This window comes from Gracilinanus agilis, chromosome 3 (assembly GCF_016433145.1).
Source record: "Gracilinanus agilis isolate LMUSP501 chromosome 3, AgileGrace, whole genome shotgun sequence".
Lineage (NCBI taxonomy): Eukaryota > Metazoa > Chordata > Mammalia > Didelphimorphia > Didelphidae > Gracilinanus > Gracilinanus agilis.
The window spans coordinates 364,148,048-364,170,950 of NC_058132.1; the positions used below are offsets into that span (position 1 = coordinate 364,148,048).

A 22,903-nucleotide genomic window follows, 5' to 3' on the forward strand; every position below is an offset into this window, starting at 1 on the left:
CCTGTCCAGCACTTTTCTAGTCCACCCTTCCTTTACTGGTATGTCCTCAGTGAATGAAAAATGACTCCCACCTTAGCCAAAGCAAAATATAATTAGGAAAGTAAATCAACTGGAAAACACTTATGCAAGGTGTGACTCTAAAGTATTGTGGCCATTGTTTAAACAAACATACCAGAATTTATACATCCAAGTAAATACTGCCGCCTTTAAAGTCATTATCTTGGGAAACTGTGCAGTTATTCCAACAATATTGCCATTACTGAAAACATTTTTGTACCTCCTCTTAGAGAAGCCTACATGAAATTCTTCTGAGTATTCTCATTAATGAAAAATCTCTGTCTCATGAATTTTGATTTTTTGAAAGAGATGCAAAGAGTTCAGAGGCAAATCTGTTAAATAAGATTGGCTTCTAAGAATCAGTTACCATAGATATCACTCAAAGATGTGTTTTGATGATGAAAATTTTATCAGCATCTTCATTTGACTTCCATGGTGACTGAAAAGGTTCCCTTTCATTTGGATGCCTAAATACTTTATATTTAAAACAATAACAACCTCATTACTTTTAGAATTAAGTCTTATATATCACATGACAAAAGCTATAAGAGAAAAGGATTTGGAGGTGATTAAGGTTTTCCAAGCCCATTAACTTGGATGATCATGTGATGTCTGGTACTTTGAAACTCTTGGAGGGCATTGTTAAAAATTAATGAGTAAGATTCTTTATCATGGAACAGCTTGTATTTGGTGGGAGGCACTTTATAAGTGGCTATGCTACAATGTTAAAGAAATGGCTTTTCAGTTTGGTTTGCTAAATACCAGTTTAATTATCAACTCAGAATCCCTGATTGTTAAAGAAATCTTTACATTTCTTCTGATGAACAGTTCTTGCTTATTGATACTGTGCTTGACTGGGAACTTGGTATAGAAGTAGAGGTTTATAGTCAATCTTGTGTTTTCCTCCATCACATGACCTTTAGGATAATTGGCAGTATTTTTTGTTCTCTAGCTTTTGGGGTATAGTAATTATCAATAGATATAAAATAATTTCCCTCTTGTTAATGGTCTGGTCTCCTTAGCACTTATATTGCAGATGACATTAATTAATCCTTTCTATCCTCTACTAAATAGTCATTAGTAGTAACATCCCCATCTTATAGTTATAGTAAGTAGAAAATTTGAGAAACTAAATGATTTTCCCAAGGATATACATAATAAGTGGAAAGAGGGAAGATTTAAGATTTCATAGTACCAAATCCCATTGAAGAATGACTAGATTTTCAAAAGGAAGTAAATAACACTGCTACATAGATGAACTTGACTCAAAGAAGAGATTTAAGAAGACTTATCTCTGAAATATCAGAGATAAGAAAGACCACAACTTTAAAACACTGTATATAAACTATTGTCACTTTTGGAAAGACTGAGAAGAGGAATACAGTAGGATATTTAGTTGCCATCTTAAAACAAAAAGATATCAATTAAAGTTCATTTAAAAATAATTGAACTATTTTAGACTATGAAGTTTTATGTTATTTTTTTCTCCCATTTTATTTTCAATTTGTTTCCTAAATCAAGTTATATGATTTAAAATACTGGTCCATGCTATCATTAAAAAAGGTCTGCAGTTGGAACTGCTGACATGTTGAAGAACTGGACTAATAGGATTAGTCAGACATCAAATTTAAAATACTTAGTTGAATTTGGTTAATATAAACAAACTCATGTAACAAAATGGTGAAAAATTACTTCCTGAGGTGCTGGCATCTCTCAGAGCACCTGAAGCTGGGCAGTTCCATATTACTTTATGATACATGATGCAATGTATGAATCAGAACAACTTCTGAGTAAAGATCTTAAAAGGTGATATTGGTTCTATTTTAAGGTAAATGGAAGTTTACATGGCAATGAGGCTCAGAAGATTCACTGGGACAGCTAAGTAGTAAAGTAGATCCAGCATAAGGCCTAAAGTGAGGAAGAGATAAATGAGATCTGATCCCGCCTCAGATAGTACCTGTGTGACCCCGGGCAAGACATTTAACCTCTGTTTTGTTTCCTTCCTTTTCCTCAACTGTAAAATTTCTACCTCCTCAGATTGTTTTGAGGATCAAATGAGATAATATTTGTAAAGCTCCCTGCAAGGGCCTGACATACATAGTAAATGCTTAATAAATGTAGGTTTTCATTCTTGTCATCATCATTTATATTGCTATTATTATTATTTGTTTTCTTCTTTGAGGACAAAACAGCCTGCTTTGATTTTAAAAGTCTTTAGTGTTTAAATTTTTGATTTTCATCAAGTTTCTTTGAAAACCTATTATGCAGTTGATGTTTTGAGTATGCCAGTATGCATTTGAGTCCAGTATATAATGTAATTTCTAGAGTTCTAATTAAAAGTTTTGAGAATTAAATTTTTTCTCCTAAAATGCTTTTCCCCCTCTGCTCAGTAAGATTACCTGAAACTTCATCATATAAAGCACTTTTTTTGAAAATTCTAGAGCCTCTTGCCAAAGCCTTAACCAAGGCACATCTGTTAATTATTATACAATGACATTTTTCCCCAGTGATAGTCCTTCAATGGTTTCCTCACCTCACTCTAGTCCTTCTTTTCTAATACATTTCACACAATAAATGAATGGGTAATAAAAGAAAATACCTTAGAAAGATAACAGAAAAATACCTTGAATTTCTATTGTATGCCCTCTGCATCTGACAGATACTTCAGAAGAGACAAGCTTTGAACAGATGAGTTCTTTTGTAAATGATCAAGTCAGAGAAGGGCTTTTACCCAAATAAACAAATAAATAAATAAATAAATTCTGGTTGTTTATGGAAAATGATTAGAGAGCTGAAGGATAATCCATTGTTCACCTTTCCATGACATATAACAACTAGAAATTGAATAATGCTTTAAAGCTTCTGAAGTGCTTTACCTATATTATTTCAATTTATCCTCACAACAATCCTGTGAGGCAGGTACTGTAATTATCCCCATTTTACAGATGAGATAACAGGCTGAACCTTCCTCCCATGGTCACACAGCTCATGAGTGCCTGAAGTCACATTTGAACAGTCTTGCTGACTGTCTTCTTTGCTGACTATATTGGAACTTACAATAGAAACGGTTAATAGGAAAATTAATGAAACCTTACAACAGAGAAGTACATGGGCTTAGCAATTTACTAATAATAAAAGCATTGGTGATAAAAAATGCATGAATGGAACAAATTTTAATAGCAACTAGAAATTTCCACATATGTATGTTTCTATATAGTCTTAATCATAATAATAAAATATAAAATAAAATTTGTATTTATTCAATTTTATTATAAAGTCACATAGCATCATCCCTGTTTTTGTTATTGCTATTGTATGGCTTCTCAGGGCTTTTTAAAAGTATATTACCTTGACCTTGTTTGAATTAGGAATTGAAAAAAAAATTATCTCTGGGAAAACCATCCTGGTTTTACACCCTGGTTCTAAAGAAGCTCAGGGGGTAAGAGGGAAGAGAAGAGCACATTAAATAATTTTAAAATGGTTTAATTTCAGTGGAATTGTCATTAAGAATAACAGCTCATGAGGCAGTTTTATATGGAGTCCCTCTCTCCCACTTATCCAAGTAGAATTCACTCAAGCTGGGGGAATAAAACAGAATTGAGATTATGAGTGAAGTGAAAGACAGGAGACTGTTTTTCTAAGCTCAATAATGCTATGGTTGGGACTAGATGAGTTTGGTCAATTTCCTGTGCTTTTGAGATTCTTAGTAGACATATATATTAATGTGGCCATTAGTTCTTACTCTTAGTGTAGCTATTAAGAATATTCCATTATTTATACAAATTGCAATATTTGGTGAGGTGGTTGTAGTTTAAAATTTAATTTTTATCATTTTAATAGTTTTTTAGGGAGGTATAGTCTATCTGTATTTTTAGAAATAGCTGATTAAAGTGCTCTCCCAAGTAAGCCAGTCCATGCCTTAGGATTGGTATGGAATTTTTAGTTTTAATTAATTTTCTTTCTTGTGTTAATGCTGCTCTCTTTTCTTGGGCATCTCTGTCATTTGTTTAACTTTCTGCTTTCATCATAGGAATCAACTGAAAGCTAAGTTAATGTATTCTTTACTCCTTGCATTTATACTCTTTATACTTTTCCTATAACAAGATTTTTTAATGTTTTCAGTATTAGTGGAGAATGGATTAAAGACAGGTAAATCACCAAGGTTATAGTTGCTCTGATCCATTGGCTTAAAGCTGATTAGGGACATGCTGTTTTGACTCTTGCCCTCCAGCCATTATAAAAAAAAAAAAAAAAAAAAAAAACCGTGAATTCCTTCCAGTAGGAAAACAGCAGAATAGTGTGGAAAGTATATGGCTTTCAGAGTCAGAGTACCTGGTTTCAAAATCTCACCCCTGACATTAAGTAGTTATGTGGCAACAGACAAGTGACTTATCCTCCGTTGGTCTCAGTTTCCTCATCTTCAAAAGAAGACTGCTGTATACTGAGGAACCTTCCAATGTCCCCTTCAGCTCAGGATCTGTGATCTCATGAAATTGAAAAACCAAAGAGGAGACCCAAAAAAGTGTCTAGCCAAAGTGCCTTAGCTAAAAGCCAGCAGCAGATTCAATGACCCATTAGGTTTTTGTATTGTTTTCATCTCTAACTTATGAGACCTTGAGCATTTAGATTGAACTTACTATGTGCAGGCACTAGCCTAAGCAATTTTTACAAATAACTCATTTGATCTTATAGTAACCTGGCTCAAGAATGTTTCTGGAGAAGCATAATTGCATGCCAAAAGCTTTTTTTTTTAATTAAAAAATTTTTTTAAATATAGTGATAAACTGAGGGAAGGAAAAATTTTACCTAATGGACTCCTAATTGGTTGGTTTTCTCCCCATTCGACTCTTGTGGCCCAAGATAATAAAATTGTGAATTATATTTTCTCAGTTGTGCTATATATTTGTAATAACTTTCATTTTCCCACCTTTAATGGGAAAAATAGTGCCTACCTGCCCCTTCTTCAACCTTCTATAGTAGCATTATAAAGATTTGATGAAATGTTACTTGTAAAATGCTTTGAGCTTTTATGAATTATGTATACCACGTTACTGTAAAATTAGTATCTTTGAGAACAGAGTAGCCTTTTTTCCTCTTTATATATCACTGTTCTGTTCTGTTTTTGTTTTTGTTTTAACACAGATGGTTCCCAAGCTCCTGCCAGACCCCCTAAGCCACGTCCCCGCAAGACTGCACCAGAAATTCACCACCGAAAAGCCCACGGCCCTGAGGCAGCTTTGGAAAATGTTGATGCAAAAATTGCAAAACTTATGGGAGAGGGCTATTCCTTTGAAGAGGTGAAAAGAGCACTGGAAATAGCCCAGAACAATGTTGATGTGGCACGTAGCATCCTAAGAGAATTTGCATTTCCTCCCCCTGTCTCTCCAAGGTTAAATCTATAGCAGCCTGGATTCTGAATCTCTTAAGATATAAATCAACAAGATAAGGAATTCTGGGAATGTGGAAGTGAGAGCAAATGCAAGATGGATTTCAAAAGAGAAAGTTTTTCTCTCTTTTGCTTCCTTAGAAGAGAGCCTGGCTGGTGCAGCTTATCAAAGGAAGACAGCTGCTGGACTGAAGATGTCAATGGGCTGCTTGCGGCTTACAATATTTTTGCTAGCCATACTTTTAAATCAGGGTTGAACTGACAAAAAATAATTTAAAGAAGTTTACTTCCCTTGAACTTTGAATCTGTGAAATGCTTTTCCTTGTTTACAAGTTGGCAAGTTACAGTTTTGTTTTGTTTAATTTGCTATCTGTACTGTGTTCCTGTACATGACCCTTCCTTCATAGAGTAGTCAGGTCTACTGTAGCATTTGCCAGCAACTTACCTTGCATCCATATCATCAGCAGAATCATCAGGTTTTATTTCAATTTGATTTTTCCCTCCACATGCCCATTTCTGATTCTCTGATTTATGAGATGTGTTAATGGTTTTAAAATTCAATTTAGTGAACAAATGCAAAAAAAAAATGATGTGGCCTTCACTACTGAGTCTTTTCTTCTGAAACCATCAGTTTGGGGTGGTGGGAGAGGGATGGGAGGGGTAGAATCTGAATGTATAATGCATTATTTTATCCTGGAACTATCCTTTCTGAGATATTTGAGCAGCAGTGGAGAGCTACCTTCGTTTTTAGTGTAGACGTTGGAACCTTTGATCTGCCAAATCCTGATGTAGGCCACCACAGCTCTGTCTGGGCTCTGCAAAACCTAAGAGAGATTACTATACAACTGCTGCAGATTTGAGCAAAATCCAAATGCATAGGAGGATAATGCTGTACTGAAGTTACTTAATGAGGTCACCTGCTATTTCTGCCTGCACTACCTTTGGGCATACTGAATAATGGGGCCTCCTCTTTGAAATATATTAATAATTTTCATGTAAAATTATGGTCAAACCTTTTTTCCAGAGTGAAATACAGTTCATTTCCTGTTTGAATGATTATACTTGGTTCATAATGGCTTTGGGAGCCAGTTCATATTAACTTGGAAACTTTAAATCTTTGATGCACTGTTAAGTGCTGATGCTACTGTGGCAATATTTTTTTCCAAAGTTCTTAGTAATTTCCTCCTTGTGAACTCAAATTAGAATCTATATTTAATTCGTAGATTCACTCCTTCATTACCCCTTCTAATTAGGTGAAAATATCCAAAAAAACTCTTGGTCTTTTTATAGAGAGGTGGTTCCTCAGAAGCCATTTTGCAAATTTTAATCAATTGCCAAGTATTAAATAGTACCTACCACACATAGCCAGCACCGTTTTAGGAACTGCATAAACTGACACTAGCTGATCCTAGGCTAATACTTCATCATTTTTTGCCTTATCTTTTGTTTGTAAAATTCTCCCTAATTAAAAAAGAAAGACAAGTATTTTTCAGATAGCCTTTTTGGGATTTTAAGGCTATTTTTATATTTCCTTGCCTTACAGAAAGAATATTGGGAAATAAGATAAAACTAAATCATTGAGCTCCTTTCTTCATTGTAAATTGCCTCATCCACGTAGGAATACTTTTTTTATAATATAGGCCAATCTTGAGGGTAGTATGTGTCTTCTGCCTTTCTACTTCTCCATCGATAAAGCTTATTGTAAAAGATAATCCACTTAGGAAGCCTGACCTCATGGATAGGTACATCTGTCTGCAGAGTTTTATTTTATCTTTTTAAACCCTTGCCTTCTGCCTTAGAATCTATACTATCAGCTCCAAGGCAGAAGATGAGTAAGGGTTAAGCAATTGGGATGAAGTGATTTGCCCAGGGTCACATAGCTAGGAAGTATCCGAGGGCATCTTTGAATCTGGGGTCTCCTATCTCCAAGCTTGGCTCTCCATCCACTGAGCCACCAAAGAACATTTACCAAACATCTGAAAGCAGGCCCAGTGACATTTAGCATTATCCAAAAACTAATTCTGGTGTTTCAAAGGTAGCTGGTGGTGGGAGGAAGTAGAGGGAGCACATCTTAAAATGCAATCCTTTTCAAAGCAGCCCATAGCTGTTTCCCATCCTTTGGCCCCACAATATGAGATTTGAGACTTGTATAGACACATTCTTGGTTCTTAAGTTCTATTATTTGACTTTCTCTAGGTGTCTCTCACCTGATGGTAGACCTGAAAGTGGAATTGCTTTTTGTATGAGATGTTCCTCCCATCAATAGGCACACCAAAGCCCCCAAATGGGGATGTTTTTACTCTCCCTTTTCTGGGTTTTCAGTAACTAGTTTCTTCACTGTTCTTTTGACAGAGTGCTCAGCTCTCCGTTTTGTACATTGCCTTATTGGTTACCTTGTTAAGGAAATACTATATCACATTGGACAAATTTAAAAGCGAAGTTCTAATTGTATGTGTGTGCTATTAAGCTAAAAGTGGCTGCTTTATTAGGATAACGACCTCTTCCTTCTGCCCTCATAGAAGTGATGAAAAAATAATGCATTGCCACCTCCACAGGTTTCAGGTTCTCAGAGTTTAAAGTGAGCCTTCACATGTCTGCCAGAGAAGACAGTTTAATATTTAACAAATTTGATCTAGATCTTCAAATCAATGAGCACTATTTTTAAAGTAAAAACTACTGTCCTGCACAGAAAACAACTTAACTGATCAAATGTCAACTTTTGTGTTCAACAGTTTACGTTAGTTTTATCATCTTGAAAAAAAAAATCAAAAATTCTTCAGCAACAGAGAAAAGGGATACTTCAAACATTAAATTAAATGTGAGGTACTGTTTGAAAGGAATTATTGCTCTCTTAAACAGAGGATAACAGATAGATTATTTTGAGAATATCTAAGATATTAAAGAACTCCCTCTACCTAATGTTGTGTTTCTGTAGTTAGAAATGATCTAGATTTTATGTGCCTGTAACCTAAGAAGGGGTATATATATTTTCTCTATGTGTCAAAAAATATCTACAGAATTGTTTATTTTGATCAGTGTCCTGTATGATAAAAGAGAGAGGGGATGAAATTTAAATTCCTGTAGGTGTTTTTTGTGGGCAGACTTTACCCATTGACTCTCCAGTTCACTAATGTTCCCCCTTCTGCTACTTCCTGCTTCTTTGTTTTTTTATGTCTATTATTGTACTGTTAGGAAAACAAGATTTAGATCCTAGCCAGACTCTCTAAAAGTTAACCAGAGCATTGTCCATGCATAGCTTCAGCCCAACTCCCCTCCAAAGAGATGGCTCTTACTCCTCTTTCCTATCCCTGTCTCCTCACACATTGCAAATGGTCAATAGAGCCCTGATCGTAACTCTCAAGGGCCCACTTTTTATAACTGTGTCAGTATTTCACATTCCAAGAACACTTGGCAAAGATTTCTTCATAATGTGAATTTTTTTACGCACCAGAAGCATTTCCTATAGTTGTTTGGATTTTTTTTTTTCCTTGACTTTTCAACTTGAAGCTTTACTTTGCACTTAGTATCTGACTTGGTTATATTTTAAATGTGTGTCTTAAGCTTGACAGATTTGGAAGCAAACTACAGTATATTTTAAATAGTTTCAGGTACTACCTGTTGACCTGGGATTTAATGCTTCTAAGAAAAGTTTCCAGGAAAAAAAAAAAAGACCGCAATCAAGTGCATATTGAAGGGTTTTCTTCCAAATAACTATTTTATCAGTAAAAAAAAAGAAATACTTTTAAAAATTTGTCTAACATGTGGCAAATATAGTTATGTGGTCAATTAATTTATATTTTATTCAATGTTATTTTCCAATTCTGGTTATTATGTAACCTCAAGTACTTTATCTGTTCTTGTAAGGTATTTTATAAAATGAATGTTACCAGAATATCGAGTCACTTCTTCATTTAACATCAAACAAGCTTCTGTTTCTCTTTTAAGTGTTGTACTTTTTTCTTCTTCTAGAGATAAGCTGAATGAACAAATGACATTTAATTTGAAAGAAAACTGTGCAGTGTGAAATGGACTCTGTAGAGTAGAATTCAGAATAAGGAGAGTCCAAATTTGAGCTCACCCAAGGGGATCAATTTATTGAAGTACTTACTGATAGAGCGTTTTGCCTATAAAGATAATCCCATGACCTGGAACAGAATTCTAGATAGCTTTTTGGGAAAGCCTCATATTGGAAATGTTATACAGTAGCCATGAGATATAAATTGCCTTGTGAAGAGATGTCTGTAACTTAATTGGGAGACCGGCAAAAGGGATGGCTTGTGGATCTTCCACTAATGCAGATGCAGATTACAATCTCATGGGATTTAGTAAGTAAATTCTGAGTTGTTGCTTGAGGCAGAAGGAAGTAAAGTGAACTGCTTAAAACTAGTCCTAAAGGTAATGCGTGTCACAGGTGGGATTTGAATTTAGGTCTTGCTCATTTCTTACACTCATATCCACTGTACCAGAGCTGACTATATAAGATCATAAGCCTACATAGAATTAAATCTGGAGCTGGAAAACAACTCATCTAGTCTAAACTCCTTGTTTTATAGACAAGAAACTAGTGGCCAGGAATTCAACATTTTGGATACAAACAACACCTGGCATTCGCTTCTTGGTGATCCTGTCTAAATTGCCATTACATCATTTTTATAAGATACTTGAAATAAAGATAGCATTTAGAAATTGCTTTCATATAATACTATCTTCCAATTACTTGTTTTTTACTGTGGTATAAGAAAAAGACCACTGGTTTTGGAGTAAAAAACAACCACAAGAACTGATTTTAAGACCTAGCTGTTAACATCTGTAGGTTTTTTTGACTGATCCAGTCACAGTACATTCTTGGAGTCTTTCTCATGTGCAAAATGGAAGCTATCATTTTTTTTCACTAGCTACATCATAAGATTATTTGAAAGATCAAATGACACAAAGTAGGCAAAAATCTAAAGCCAGTATATAAATGTCACCTGGGACTGAATAGGAATGTTCTATTAGATATAGATGGTCAGGGAATAGGATCTGAGTACTAGATATTTCTTTTAGGGAGAGGAACTACAACTGGGTAAAATCAACACTCCTCTGTTCACAAAAGCAAGTAGGCAGTAGTTCCATAAAGAAAATAGGACAGCAGGCACAAAAGAAATTGAACTACAACTTCCCTTTGGTTTTCAGATCTGAGGGGATTCTTCAGCATCAGTGTTGTTGTGTAAGAAAGCACCCTGGAGGAGGAGGAGGAGTTGGGAGACCCATGTGTGCCACTCTCAGGCACTTTAACCATGGGCAAGGTATTTCACCACTGTGGGCTTCCAGATAGACACGCTTCTATGTCAAACCCATCCTGAAGAAGTGAGATTACCAAGGAACCAGCATTATAAAATGGCTCAGTACACTGGGTCATCTATTGATTTTTATATATTTGTATTAAAACAAACAAGCCCAGCCCCTGTTGCTTCTAAGCAAATAAAAGAATGATTTGCGTCTGGTCCTGTGAAGGTATTAAGACTAAGCGAATGACACCAAAAGAGTTTTACCGGTTAAATTAAAAAAAAAAAACAAAACAACAAAAAACCATGTGTTTCATTTGGAAAGCACACTTGAGTAGTTATTGAACCTCTTTTGGCAGTCATACTATTAATGTCTAAGTGCCCATAAACTTGTCAGGATGAGGACCCCAAAAATGCTACTTGAATATGCTGCCTTGCACATTTGATAACTTTCTAAGAACACTCATGCTGCACATTATCAATCTGATGTCTGAGAAAACCAATGGTTTGGTTCAACTTACGTCTTTTCAGAAGGACCAGGGACACTCCAGTGACAAGTCATTTGCCACCAAAATTAACCCCTTCAGTTTAACTGACTTGGTAATAAGAGCACTCATTCCCTTCGGAGGTCACACATCTTATTCCACCCTGGCAGCCCAAGGTTCAAACTCCCAATGCTGATAAAGCTTTTTACTGACATCTGAGCAGATTTTAAAGGCTATTTTTTTCTGAGTAGGTTGGAAAGAGTATTTGATGTGAGACTATTTTATAGGGACAGAGTCTAATTTAGTGGTAAAAATTAGGTGGCCTAAATGTTCTACTCAGCTTAGTTCTCTCTGGCTAACCTTCAGCTCTGCGTGCTGTGTTGCTATGCCTAATTTGCTTCCTGTGGAAAGGAAGTTAATACTTGCCTCTAGGTATTGTGAAAATTCAAAGAGAGTTTTAAGGATTTTTAGCAAATGTCTAGTGAAGTCCATTATCCATATAATTTGTTTTTATTTTTTTCTAAACTACTACTTAAATATATCAATCATTACAACAGCACAGGGTCCAGAGCCTATTTATTTCTCCATTTGCTTTTTATTATAACTGTATGTCCCAGTGGATCTGTTTTTCCACACACAAAAAAAATTGTCAAATGCTTTTCTCTTGGCTTTTCCATCTCCCTTACACTTCAAATCATTTTCCTTTTTGGCAGAATCTGGTTTCCTCCAGGCCCTTAGAGAAAAGGTAGGTATCCCTTCTGGTAGGCCTTGTGAAAAGAAAACCTGAACATCATCCCTTCTTGTGCCAGCATTCCCTCACTATCATGGGACTAGATATATTTCCAAATTGAAAGGTTATTTTGGTTCTCTTCACACCATCCAGTCTTTGAATTTGGATCTGACCTACAAATCTCTCTAATTTCTAAAAAGACCCAGGAGAAATGTTCTACAGTCATTAAAAAATGGTCTGATGTTCCTGCCATTTTTACCTGTACCAATTTGTTTGGTAGGGGTTGTGAAAAGAATTATATCTTCCATGTTTTAAGGGTTAATGAGCACTTGATATTCTCTCACCAGCTGAGGGCCCACAGCACACATCCAAGTGATGATAAGAACCAGATAACTCCACGTAAGTTACAAGCAGCAAGATCTAACTATGGAGTAATTTTCAGCACAAGTGACCAGGAGGCACAGCAGGTGGGACCTTCCCAGAAAGGCTCTCTGCTGAGTTTGAGTTGCCTTTAAATTCAGCTGCTGACCTAATTTAAGGAAAATTTTAAAAATCTCAGACAATGTTACAACAGCATTCCAAAGTCTCTACTGTGACTTTGGCGTAAAATTAGGAAGGTTAATTTTAATCACTTACTGGTTTTCTTCCAAGCTAAATGACCTGTCTCTCTCAAAGCAGTGTGTTTGCTATAAATCCCTAAAATTAAAATCTGGGGGACTGGAGAGATGGCATTGCTGGGGAATTTGAAGTCTCCTCCTCTCTCAGTGCGACTCACTGCTTATGTGCCTTTGGGGACAGTTATAAGACTTCCCTACTTAAAAGAGGCCCTTAAAGTATGTGTGTTATGTCTGACCTTGTTCAGAACATTATTGATGAGCTTTCTTCTTAGAATGATGGAGCTGGAAAGGATGTCAGGAGGTCATTTCCTCTAGTTTCCCAACCATATTGTTATGTATTATAGAAACCACCAATACCCATGTACTTACCTTAGTTTGATAAGCCACGCACATTCCAAATTCTAGCAGTTCTTTATTCCTGAAAATAATCATAATATTTTTTTCCAGTTCTACCACATGGGATTCAAAGCCCTCAGAAGGTTTCCTAGTTACATAAATTGACAGTAAAAACATTTTCTCCAAAAGACATGCTGAGTTTTAACCATACGGGTCTTGCTCATTTTAATGAGTTATGAGGCTAATGCTCTACCTATTCAGAAGCAATTATGCCCTTATTTACTGAAAAGATATGATTTGACTCCTATGAGTGTAAACTCTATTATTCCAAAGATTTCAGGTTGTTTTGCACATAAACTGACTCAATGCATTGCATGAAGCATGAAGCCAACTGGCTCCTTTAGTTTCATTTTTTGGAATCTGCATGCCCATTCCTGGAGGCCCCAGTGATTACTGTTATAAAACTTATACTGCAGAGTCTAATGCTGGACTCAAAAGCTGTTGGAGCCAGGGCACTGGTCCAGTAAAAAGCAACATTTAGGAAATCTGTGGATAAATTTATGGACATGCCCTGGAGCCAAGTAACTATATACTTCTAACATGATTAATATTACATGATTAATATCATAACCAGTTAGGGTTTTTGTGTGATAAAATAAGGAAAGAGAGAGAGAGAGAGAGAGAGAGAGAGAGAGAGAGAGAGAAATCAACTGACTTAGGGTATTAGTAGAATATGGTCCAATAAAGCTGCCACCTTACCAGTTCTGTGACCTTGGACAAATCCTCTGGAATTCAGTCTCCTCATCTATAAAATTGTCTCTTCCAACTCTAGCTTCTGCGTTCCTATGACCTTAAAAACTATGAAGTCAAATGATATTATAGCTCTGAAAGCCATGCCTCAGTTACCTTATCCACAGGAATTTTAGAAGTTTAGAATTTGTCCCTGATTTTTGCATAGGATGAAGGGAAAATTAAAGGACTAATGACTAGAGGGTGTTAAAAAGAAAGGGATTATAAAATGCCAATTAACAGTATGCTGAGAGAAAATGTCCCTTGATCCCTGTGGAAAGAGGAGTGCTGCACAATTTGGGATGCTTTCTTCAAGGAAAGGGAGGATGCATTTTTTGGATAGAAAGCAGCAGCCTTATCTATTCCCCCTCCCTACCAATTAATCAACGTGTAGCAAATCTGCTCTTTAGTCAGTGTTAGAATCATGGCAGCCTGCTGAGCCTGTCATCTTGACACAGCAGTTACAGTGCTTGAACGAGACATTAGTATCCATCTCCTGGTACTAAGCCAGTGACAGGAAGAAAAAAAGAAAATAAATCAGAGAAAATGGAAAGAAAAAGACAGAAGCAACTGCACCAAGAGAGAAACAGCAAAGGGATGCAACAAGCAGTGATAAAATAAAAGCTCTAAAGGAGAGTGAAGATATTAAAAAGGACAGAGAAAATATGGTTCTCCCTAAACCACTGCTGAAGCATAGTTTATTTTCAACAAACTCCAGTAGCTGCCTGAAGAGTTTTGATTAATAATAATAACTAAAACTGAGGGAACATGGAAAACAGGAGGGAAATAGAGGGTTTACTTTTTTTTTTAAGAAGATTAAAAACAAGGCAGCAGGGTTGACTCTAAGCAAGGCAGTGAAATGAGGCCACATTGGTTTTCCATGCTCTCTATCCACTTACCATAATAAACTCCTCTTTGATGAATGTCTCCACCGACATCTACCTTAACTGCTTCTTAGATACCCCTTTTTCCTATGGAAATCTTCCCAGTTGAGCTTTCCCATTCCATTCCATGTGGTACAAATTCTGAACATGTGATACATATTTTGACTTTTCCCACAATGAGAGAGCGTGGCATAATGGAAACAATAAATGAATTTCGTATCAGCAGATATAGTTTTGAGACCTCCCAATGGCACTGATTATTTATAAATATGTGGCCTTGGACAAATCTCTTTGTCTCTCTGGGCCTTGATTTTCTCATCTATAAAATAAGGAGGTTAGCTTCTTCCACTTCAAACTATGATTCTATGATTCTTTACTATTCTCCCAATTAAAACTCCAACCTTTTTCTAAAACTTATTTTTTCAGCTACACATAGAAACAATTTCTGACAATGTTTTCTGACATTTTAGGATTCAGATTTTCTCTCTCCCTCTTCTCCCTGAGGTGATAAATAGTCTGATAAAGGTTATGCCAGTAATAATTATTCATACAATATATATTTCCATATTGTTCATGTCATGACCAAAAATACATATCACACATACAATAAAAAAATTCATGAAGATAATAAAGTGGAAGATGAAGAAGCAAACCTTTAATTCTTTATCATCTGCTGATTAAGCTGATAAAAAAACAACTGATTGACACAATAGTGATAGCTAATGATTTAGTGTTATTCCTCCAAGAGAAGATTTTGGTGTTTTTTAACTTATTTTTTTCAGTAGAGTTTGCTTTTTACATCACATTTGTTTCCAAATATATCTCTTCCCTATCTCAGTGCCTGGCTCATAGCAGGAATTTAATAAATATTTAATGATGTATTACAGCATGAGGGCAAAGTAAGAATACAAAGATTTCAGTGATCACCTCCTGGAAAAAAACTGAACATGAAAATTCCAGAAATATCTTATTCAAAATCCAGAACTTCTAGTTCAAGGAAAAAATACTACAAACAGCAAGAAAGAAAGAGTTCAAGGACTTAGAAACCATACAGGATCATAGAAGATATAACAGCCTTGATATTAAAAGAACAAAGAGCATGGAATACAGTATTTCAAATAGCAGAAGATACAGGCATACAACCAATAATAACTTACCCAGAAAAACTGAAGGGGAAATAGTACTTTAATGAAACAGAAGATTTCAAAGCTTTTCTTATCAAAAGACCAAAGCAGAGTAGAATTTTTGAAATGCAAGCATAAATATAAAGAGAAACATAAAAGATAAATACAAATTAGCAATCAGGAGAGGATTTATAAGGATGAAGTGTTTACATTCTAAAGGAAAGAAGGATAATATAAACATGCCCTCAGAACTCTGTTGTCATCAGGGGACAAAGAAGGAGTCAAATAATACAAAATGTCTAGGAGGGATTGTGTTATGTTCTGATGATATTAAAAATAAAAGAAGAAAAGAAAAAGGAAGGGAGGGTACATTAAAGTGGAAGGGGGGATAATTGTAGAGTCACTTCTTAAAAACATTGGGGCGCACAAGTAGAAATCTATTCAAATGACTAACATGTAAGGAATTATATTTTACTTGAACATTACTTTCATCTTAATTGCAGGGTAGAATGCACAGGTATGTATCTGGTATGGAAATACATTCAACTAAACATGAAAACTGTTAAATTCATGGAGGGATTAGTCCTAAGCAAAGTAAATACTAAGCTTTGAGGGGAGAATTTTAAAAGGGTCTTAGAAGTAAAGGAGGAAGAGTGAGAACCACTGATTGGGGTCTTGATTGGAGGGTAAAAAAAGAGGGACTGTTCCCCAATTGATAAATGGGCAAGAGACATGAATAGGCAATTTTCAGATAAAGAAATCAAAAGTATCAATAAGCACATGAGAAAGTGTTCTAAATCTCTAATTATTAGAGAAATGCAAATCAAAACAACTCTGAGGTATCACCTCACAACTAGCAGATTGGCCAAAATGAAAGAAGGGGAGAGTAATGAATGCTGGAGGGGATGTGGCAAAACTGGGACATTAATGCATTGCTGGTGGAGTTGTGGACTGATCCAACCATTCTGGCTGGCAATTTGGAACTATGCTCAAAGGGCTATAAAAGAATGCCAGCCCTTTGTTGGGTTTGTACCCCAAAGAGATCATAGATAAACAGACTTGTACACAAATATTTAGAGCCGTGCTTTTTGTGGTGGCAAAAAACTGGAAAATGAGGGCATGCCCTTCAATTGGGGAATGGCTGAACAAATTGTGGTATATGCTGGTGATGGAATACTATTGTGCTCAAAGGAATAATAAACTGGAGGAATTCCATGTGAACTGGAAAGACCTCCAGGAATTGATGCAGAGTGAAAGGAGCAGAATCAGAAAAACATTGTACACAGAGACCAATACACTGTGGTAAAATAGAATGTAACGGACTTCTATACTAACAGCAATGCAATGACCCGGGACAATTCTGAGGGATTTATGGAAAAGAACGCTACCCCCATTCAGAGGAAGAACTACAGGAGTGGAAACAGAAGAAAAACAACTGCTTGAACACATGGGTTGAGGTGGACATGATTGGGGATGTAGACTCGAAACTACCACACCAATGCACCTATCAGCAATTTGGAAATAGATCTTGACAATGACACATGTTAAAACCAGTGGAAATACACATCAGCCATGGTGCGGAGGGGGAAGTCGGGGGGGGGGGGTGAAGGGAAAAGTAAGAGCATGAATTATGTAACCATGTTAACTTTTCAAAAAAATAAATGTTAATAAATGTTTAAAAAAATCATCAAAAAAAAAGAAAAAAGAAAAGAGGGACTGAAGAGAAGAAGCTGATTGCATGAAGTATAGAACATTGATTCTATGCACACCTCTGTTCTAGAATCTTCTTTCAAAAACTCTAAAAGTAGAAGATCTCAATGTACTTTCAAAGTAACACAAATCTAAACAAAAAATATATAAGAAAGAACTTGAGAACCTGAATAGAAATTTAGTAAAGTTAGTTAGGATAGGTTTCTAGTGATTAGTACTTATGGTTAATTTTCATAAAGGTGCCATGCACAGCTGAGAAATATGAATATACATATATACAAGTACATTTGTATATATGTATTTATATGTATGTATAAATATATAAATCTCTTTTCATAAAATTGCTGGGCACAGCAAAGAAATGTATAAACATAAGCGATCTCTTTATGTTTATGTCTTATCAATCCCAACACATATGTATATCTATTTCTCATATGACCATGGTATTTTTATGAAAATTAACTATGTATTAAGGCATGAAACCATCAATATGTATAGTAAGGGAAAGATATTAAACATCATTTACTGACTATAAAATCAACTATAGTCAATAAAGAAGCATTGAAGAATTTAAAATTAACTGTATATTAAATACCTTAAGCTAAAGAATCAGTGGATCAGAAAACAAATAATAGAAATTTCATTAATGATAATAGCAACATGAGCCAAAATACTAGGAAGCTAGCCACAGCAACCATTATGGGGAAACTAATATATATATATATATATATTCTCATTTGATCCTCACAAAACTCCTCAGGGAGATACTATTATAATGCCCATTTTACAGATGAGGAAATGGAGATGGAAAGCACGACTTGCCTAAGGCCACATATTTAACAAGAGCTCTGTCCCTTGTGCCACCCAGGTGCCTAACTGGAATGTCTGTGTTTCCATTCTTCTAGGGACCTAGAAGAACATCTTCCAAACCCTGTATAAGGTACTTGATACATGAAAATTGAAACATGTAAGAACAATCAGGTGTAAATATTTGCGTCACTAAAAACAAACAAAAACACCCCAAACCTAAACCAAAACCAAAAAAAACTAGCAAATCTTTAAATATTAAGCTTACCTAGTGCATTTCTATAGAAGGACATGATTTTTAAAATACAGAGTAAATCAAAAGTCATAGTGCAGTTTTAAGCTATCAAAGCTTAAAATGCCACCAGGACTTTTAAGATACCCTGTACTTTCTTGAAGCAATACCTGTGAAGTAAGAAGTGTATTATCTCCATTTTGCAGATTAGAAAACTGACACTTGTAAAAGTGAAATTATTTGCACTGTCAAATGGCAAGCAAATGGTATGCCCCCTACTGGAACAGATATTTCTGACTTCAAGTCTTAGTTTTTGTTTGTTTGTTTTTTCCCCCAGTATTCACTGTTTGTCTAACAAGATTCAGTTGATATATGATTTTTTCCCAGGAAAAGATTTATTACACTAAGTCTAAGAGAACTCTTTTTTACTCTGGAGAACAAAAAGTTGGGGGGCTGAATTTTCAGCCTATGGGAGGGACAAAAATTAAGGGAGTTGCTGGCAGAAACTCTTTTCCTAACAGCTTTTGCTAGGGATTTTCATCCTTTCCTCTTTTCTTGCCAAAGACTTCACCCTATTATTGCCTGAGGATCAGCCCCTCACCCTATTCCCCACCTTTTCACACCTCTCAAAGGACAGTGACAGCACTTGAGCTAGAAAGGTGGCAAAAAAAGAAAAAAGAAAGATCAGAGGGGGAGAAAAAAGACTATTTTTCAATTTCCACATTTGGTTAATCAAAGGCACAGCCATACTGTCAAAAGAAGAAAGAATTTAAACTTAAGAGTTCTTGTGTTCAAACTTTGGCTTTGCTACTACTTTTAGTGATCTGAAGCAAATTATTTTCAAGGAAGGTAGACTAAGAGCAAGAGTTCTTAATTTGGAGTCCATGAACTTAAAACAAAAATTTTGATACCTATTCATTCATAATTGCTTTCCTTTTGCAAGCCTGTGCACTATATTTTATGCCTTGAAAGACATTATTCAGAGGAGGTGATTCATAGACCAAATGGTTCTATGACAGAAAAAGAGTTAAAAACTCTCAGTGTCAGGGATCAAAATGGACCTTCCAATTCTCAATCTATGGCCTCTGGAGTGTACCGCTTTTCCCTGTGCCATCACTTGATCTCCTAACCAATTCCCCCTTCGCTTAGACTAGACGCTTTAATAGAAGCATTCAAGAAGGACACGTGGGCAGGAATAATGGCAACTGAATTCCACAATGTTTTCCAATGGTACGGAATCTAAGACCATTCCTTCCCAAAGGGACAGCAGGAAAAAGGGATGATGCCCTGCTTGCTTCATTGGCACTAATTTTGTATGACTGAAACTTCCCTTTCCAGAAGGAGGTGCTATGACACATTTCAGTGGCATTGTGGCAGGAGCTGATGGGTGCTTCGGTCAGAAATAGTGCCCTTTTTGTCCCTTGTTGAAGACTAACAGAATTGTAGCCAGCTAAATGGCTGCAAGCAGATCCCCCAGTGGCAGCAGTATTTCAGCTCAGGGTGCAGTGATCCCTATATGTATGGTTTTTAATCAGTCTTTAAAGTGCTTGGGGATTCCTCTGGATGAAATGTGTCCTATAAATGTAATTTGTTGTTTTCATTTGCTTTTTTACTTTGGAGCTGCCTGGTGATTTAATTCTCAGAGCACTCTATTTTTTAAAGTGTATTTAAAGAGCATCTGATCCTCTCAGAGAATTTTCTCTGCCCAGAAACACCAGCTCCCCCCAAACAGAGGGGGAATTCTATAGATATTTTCATAAATACGCATTTTTTTTGTTTTTGAGTTGGATTATTGCTGATGGAAGTCATGGGTAAAGGCCAAATTGGGCTGATTTTCCCGTTGCAGCAATGATTAAGCCAAGGAGAACAAATGTATTTATGTTGGTAGAGAAAATACATTGTAGGTCTCATGAGTTATTGTTTCATATGAGTTGTGCTGTTTTAATTATGAATCAGATTTCTTCTTCTCTTTTTGAAAACTACTGTGTTCAGATTACACCTTGTCATCATTCCCAGGCACTTGAAAGCTCCAAAAGACATTTTTGAACTTTCTGTTTCGTGGTCCCAATTTTCACTTGGGCCACATCAAGGTTAAATATTTATAAAAATCCTACTATGTTCCAGAAAGAGTTCTAAGTACTGAGGATACATACAGTTAAAAAAAAACAGTCCTTGCTCTCATGACCTCACAGTTTTAATCAAGGAAGACAACATTCAAACAGTCATGTATAAGTAAGATATGTGCAGGATTAATTGGAAATAATAGAAGGAAGGCACTAGCATCAGCAGACTCCTTCTTACAATAATATTTTTAAATGTATAAAGGAAAATATAGAAGATTAGGAGAACCATTTATGTTGAAATTGTGTTGCTCATTTGCGTTATGACCCTATGGACAAAGGGTTTTCTTGGCAAAGACACTGGAGTGATTTGTAATTTCCTTCTCCATTCTGTCCTCATTTTATAGTTGAGAAACTGAGGGGTAAAGGGGACAAGTGACTTGTAAGTAAGTATCTGAGGCTAGATTTGAACTCAGGTTTTCCTGAATCCAGTCCTGGTTATACGATTCACAGCACTACTTAGCTGCCCCTATGTTGAAACTGTTATTTAAAAAATAAACAATAAACAAGTTCCATAGACCCTTTGGGAGTCCTTGGGCTGCAAATAAAGAAGCCCTAGGCTAGGGGCAGCTAGGTGGAGCAGTGAATAGAGACCCTGGAGCCCAAAGCATCTGGATTCAAATCTGGCCTCACATACTTCCTAGCTGTGTGACCCAAAACAAGTCACTTAACCTCAAGTGCCTAGCCCTTACCGCTCTTTTGCCTTAGAATAGTGATGGCGAACCTATGGCACAAGTGCCAAAGATGGCATACAGAACACTCTCTGTGGACACACAGCCGCCTTCATTCCCCTCACCCCACCCCAGGTCTTTACCAGAAAGGCAGACTCAGGCAGAGCTGCTCCCCTCCCCCTCTCCACTGTGTCTGATGGCATTTCTTCATATCCCCTGCCCCTCTGCCCAGCAGCCAAAGGGAGCTTACAGTGAGTAAGGTGAGTGGCTCATAGGGTGCAAAGCCAGAGGGGAGCAGAGCACTTGGGTCACTCCCCTGCCCCTCTCTACACTCAATGAGGACATTCCTCACTTTCTCCAGCCCTCCACCCAGCAGCCCAATGGGAGTGCTTCCTCCCTTCTTGTGTGGGGTAAGGGGGGCACCTAGCATTCTGTGGTGGAGGAAGGTCATAGCACGTGGTCTCAGGGGTGGTGGGTGCAGTGAGGGCAGAGTCCAGCACTCTATCTCTAAAAGGTTTGTCATCACTAACTTAGAACCTTAGTATTGATTCTAAGACAGACATTACAGAGTTTTGTTTTTGTTTTAAAGAATACCCAGGCTAAAGTAGAGGTTTTAGGATGATATAGGCTTGTTCATTTAAAATTCCACTTTCATAATAAAAAATCAACAACCTTCCCCACAATAGTAGTAGGTAGTACCAAAAATATTTGAGTCTTTCAGTTTAGAACAAATGGAAAGTGTTAGAGATCTGACCTCTTTTACTTTAGAGCTTGCCAGTGGGGAGGCAATATCATTAGGTCAGTTAGGTGGTACAGTAGATAGAGAGCTTTCAGTCTCTGGACAGGAAGAGCTGAATTTAAATCCAGACTCAGATACTTACTGTGTCTGATGTGATCCTGGGCAAGTTGTTTAACTTTGTTTTCCTCAGTTTCCTCATCTGTAAAATGGGTATCATAATTGTACCTACCTACTAGGGTTGTTGTATCAAATGACATAAGTGCAAAGAATTTAGAGTAACATTGTAAGTGCTATATAAATGTTATTTATTATTATTTTAATTGATCTGGTTTCAGATGAGCCACAAAGGCAATAACACAAAACTATGTTTATTAACTTCCACCTCCAACAGTGTATTAGATTTCAAGGATATTGGTTCTTTTGTTTTTAAGCTAGTTTTTCTTTAAAAGATGGCTGCTATCATATAACACTGGAAAACTTATTTGTAAATTTGTTATTGGAATAAGATAAATTAAAAAAAATTTTTAAGATGCTTGCTGATTTCTTTTTTTTTTTTAACCCTTACCTTCTGCCTTGGAGCCAATACACAGTATTGGCTCCAAGGCGGAAGAGTGGTAAGGGTAGGCAATGGGGGTCAACTGACTTGCCCAGGGTCACACAGCTGGGACGTGTCTGAGGTCAGATTTGAACCTAGGACCTCCCATTTCTCTGCCTGGCTCTCAATCCACTGTGCTACCCAGCTGTCCCTCCTGCTGATTTCATTATGTTTGATTCTCTTTCTCTGCCTCCTTGGTGTCTAGCACAGCAACAAACACGTAACAGGTGCACATGAAGGATAGGGGAAAGCATATGTTTTATTTCCTTTGTTATCTGAAAAAAATCTAGGATGCCAAGCAAAGTTTATAACAAAAATATATATATATGTATATATATATATACATACATATAT

At 36.3% G+C, this 22,903-nt stretch overlaps 1 protein-coding gene across 1 annotated transcript in view; it reads left to right on the top strand.

The window, feature by feature from the left end:
• Nucleotides 1-6,033, top strand: part of CBLB (Cbl proto-oncogene B) — a 223,101-nt gene extending 217,068 nt beyond the window's left edge. Inside the window, exon 19 of the mRNA XM_044670113.1 lies at nucleotides 5,200-6,033. Coding sequence (XP_044526048.1) covers nucleotides 5,200-5,459 — 260 coding nt within the window. The 3' untranslated portion in view covers nucleotides 5,460-6,033. The remainder of the gene's footprint in view (nucleotides 1-5,199) is intronic.
• Nucleotides 6,034-22,903: the final 16,870 nt, after the last annotated feature.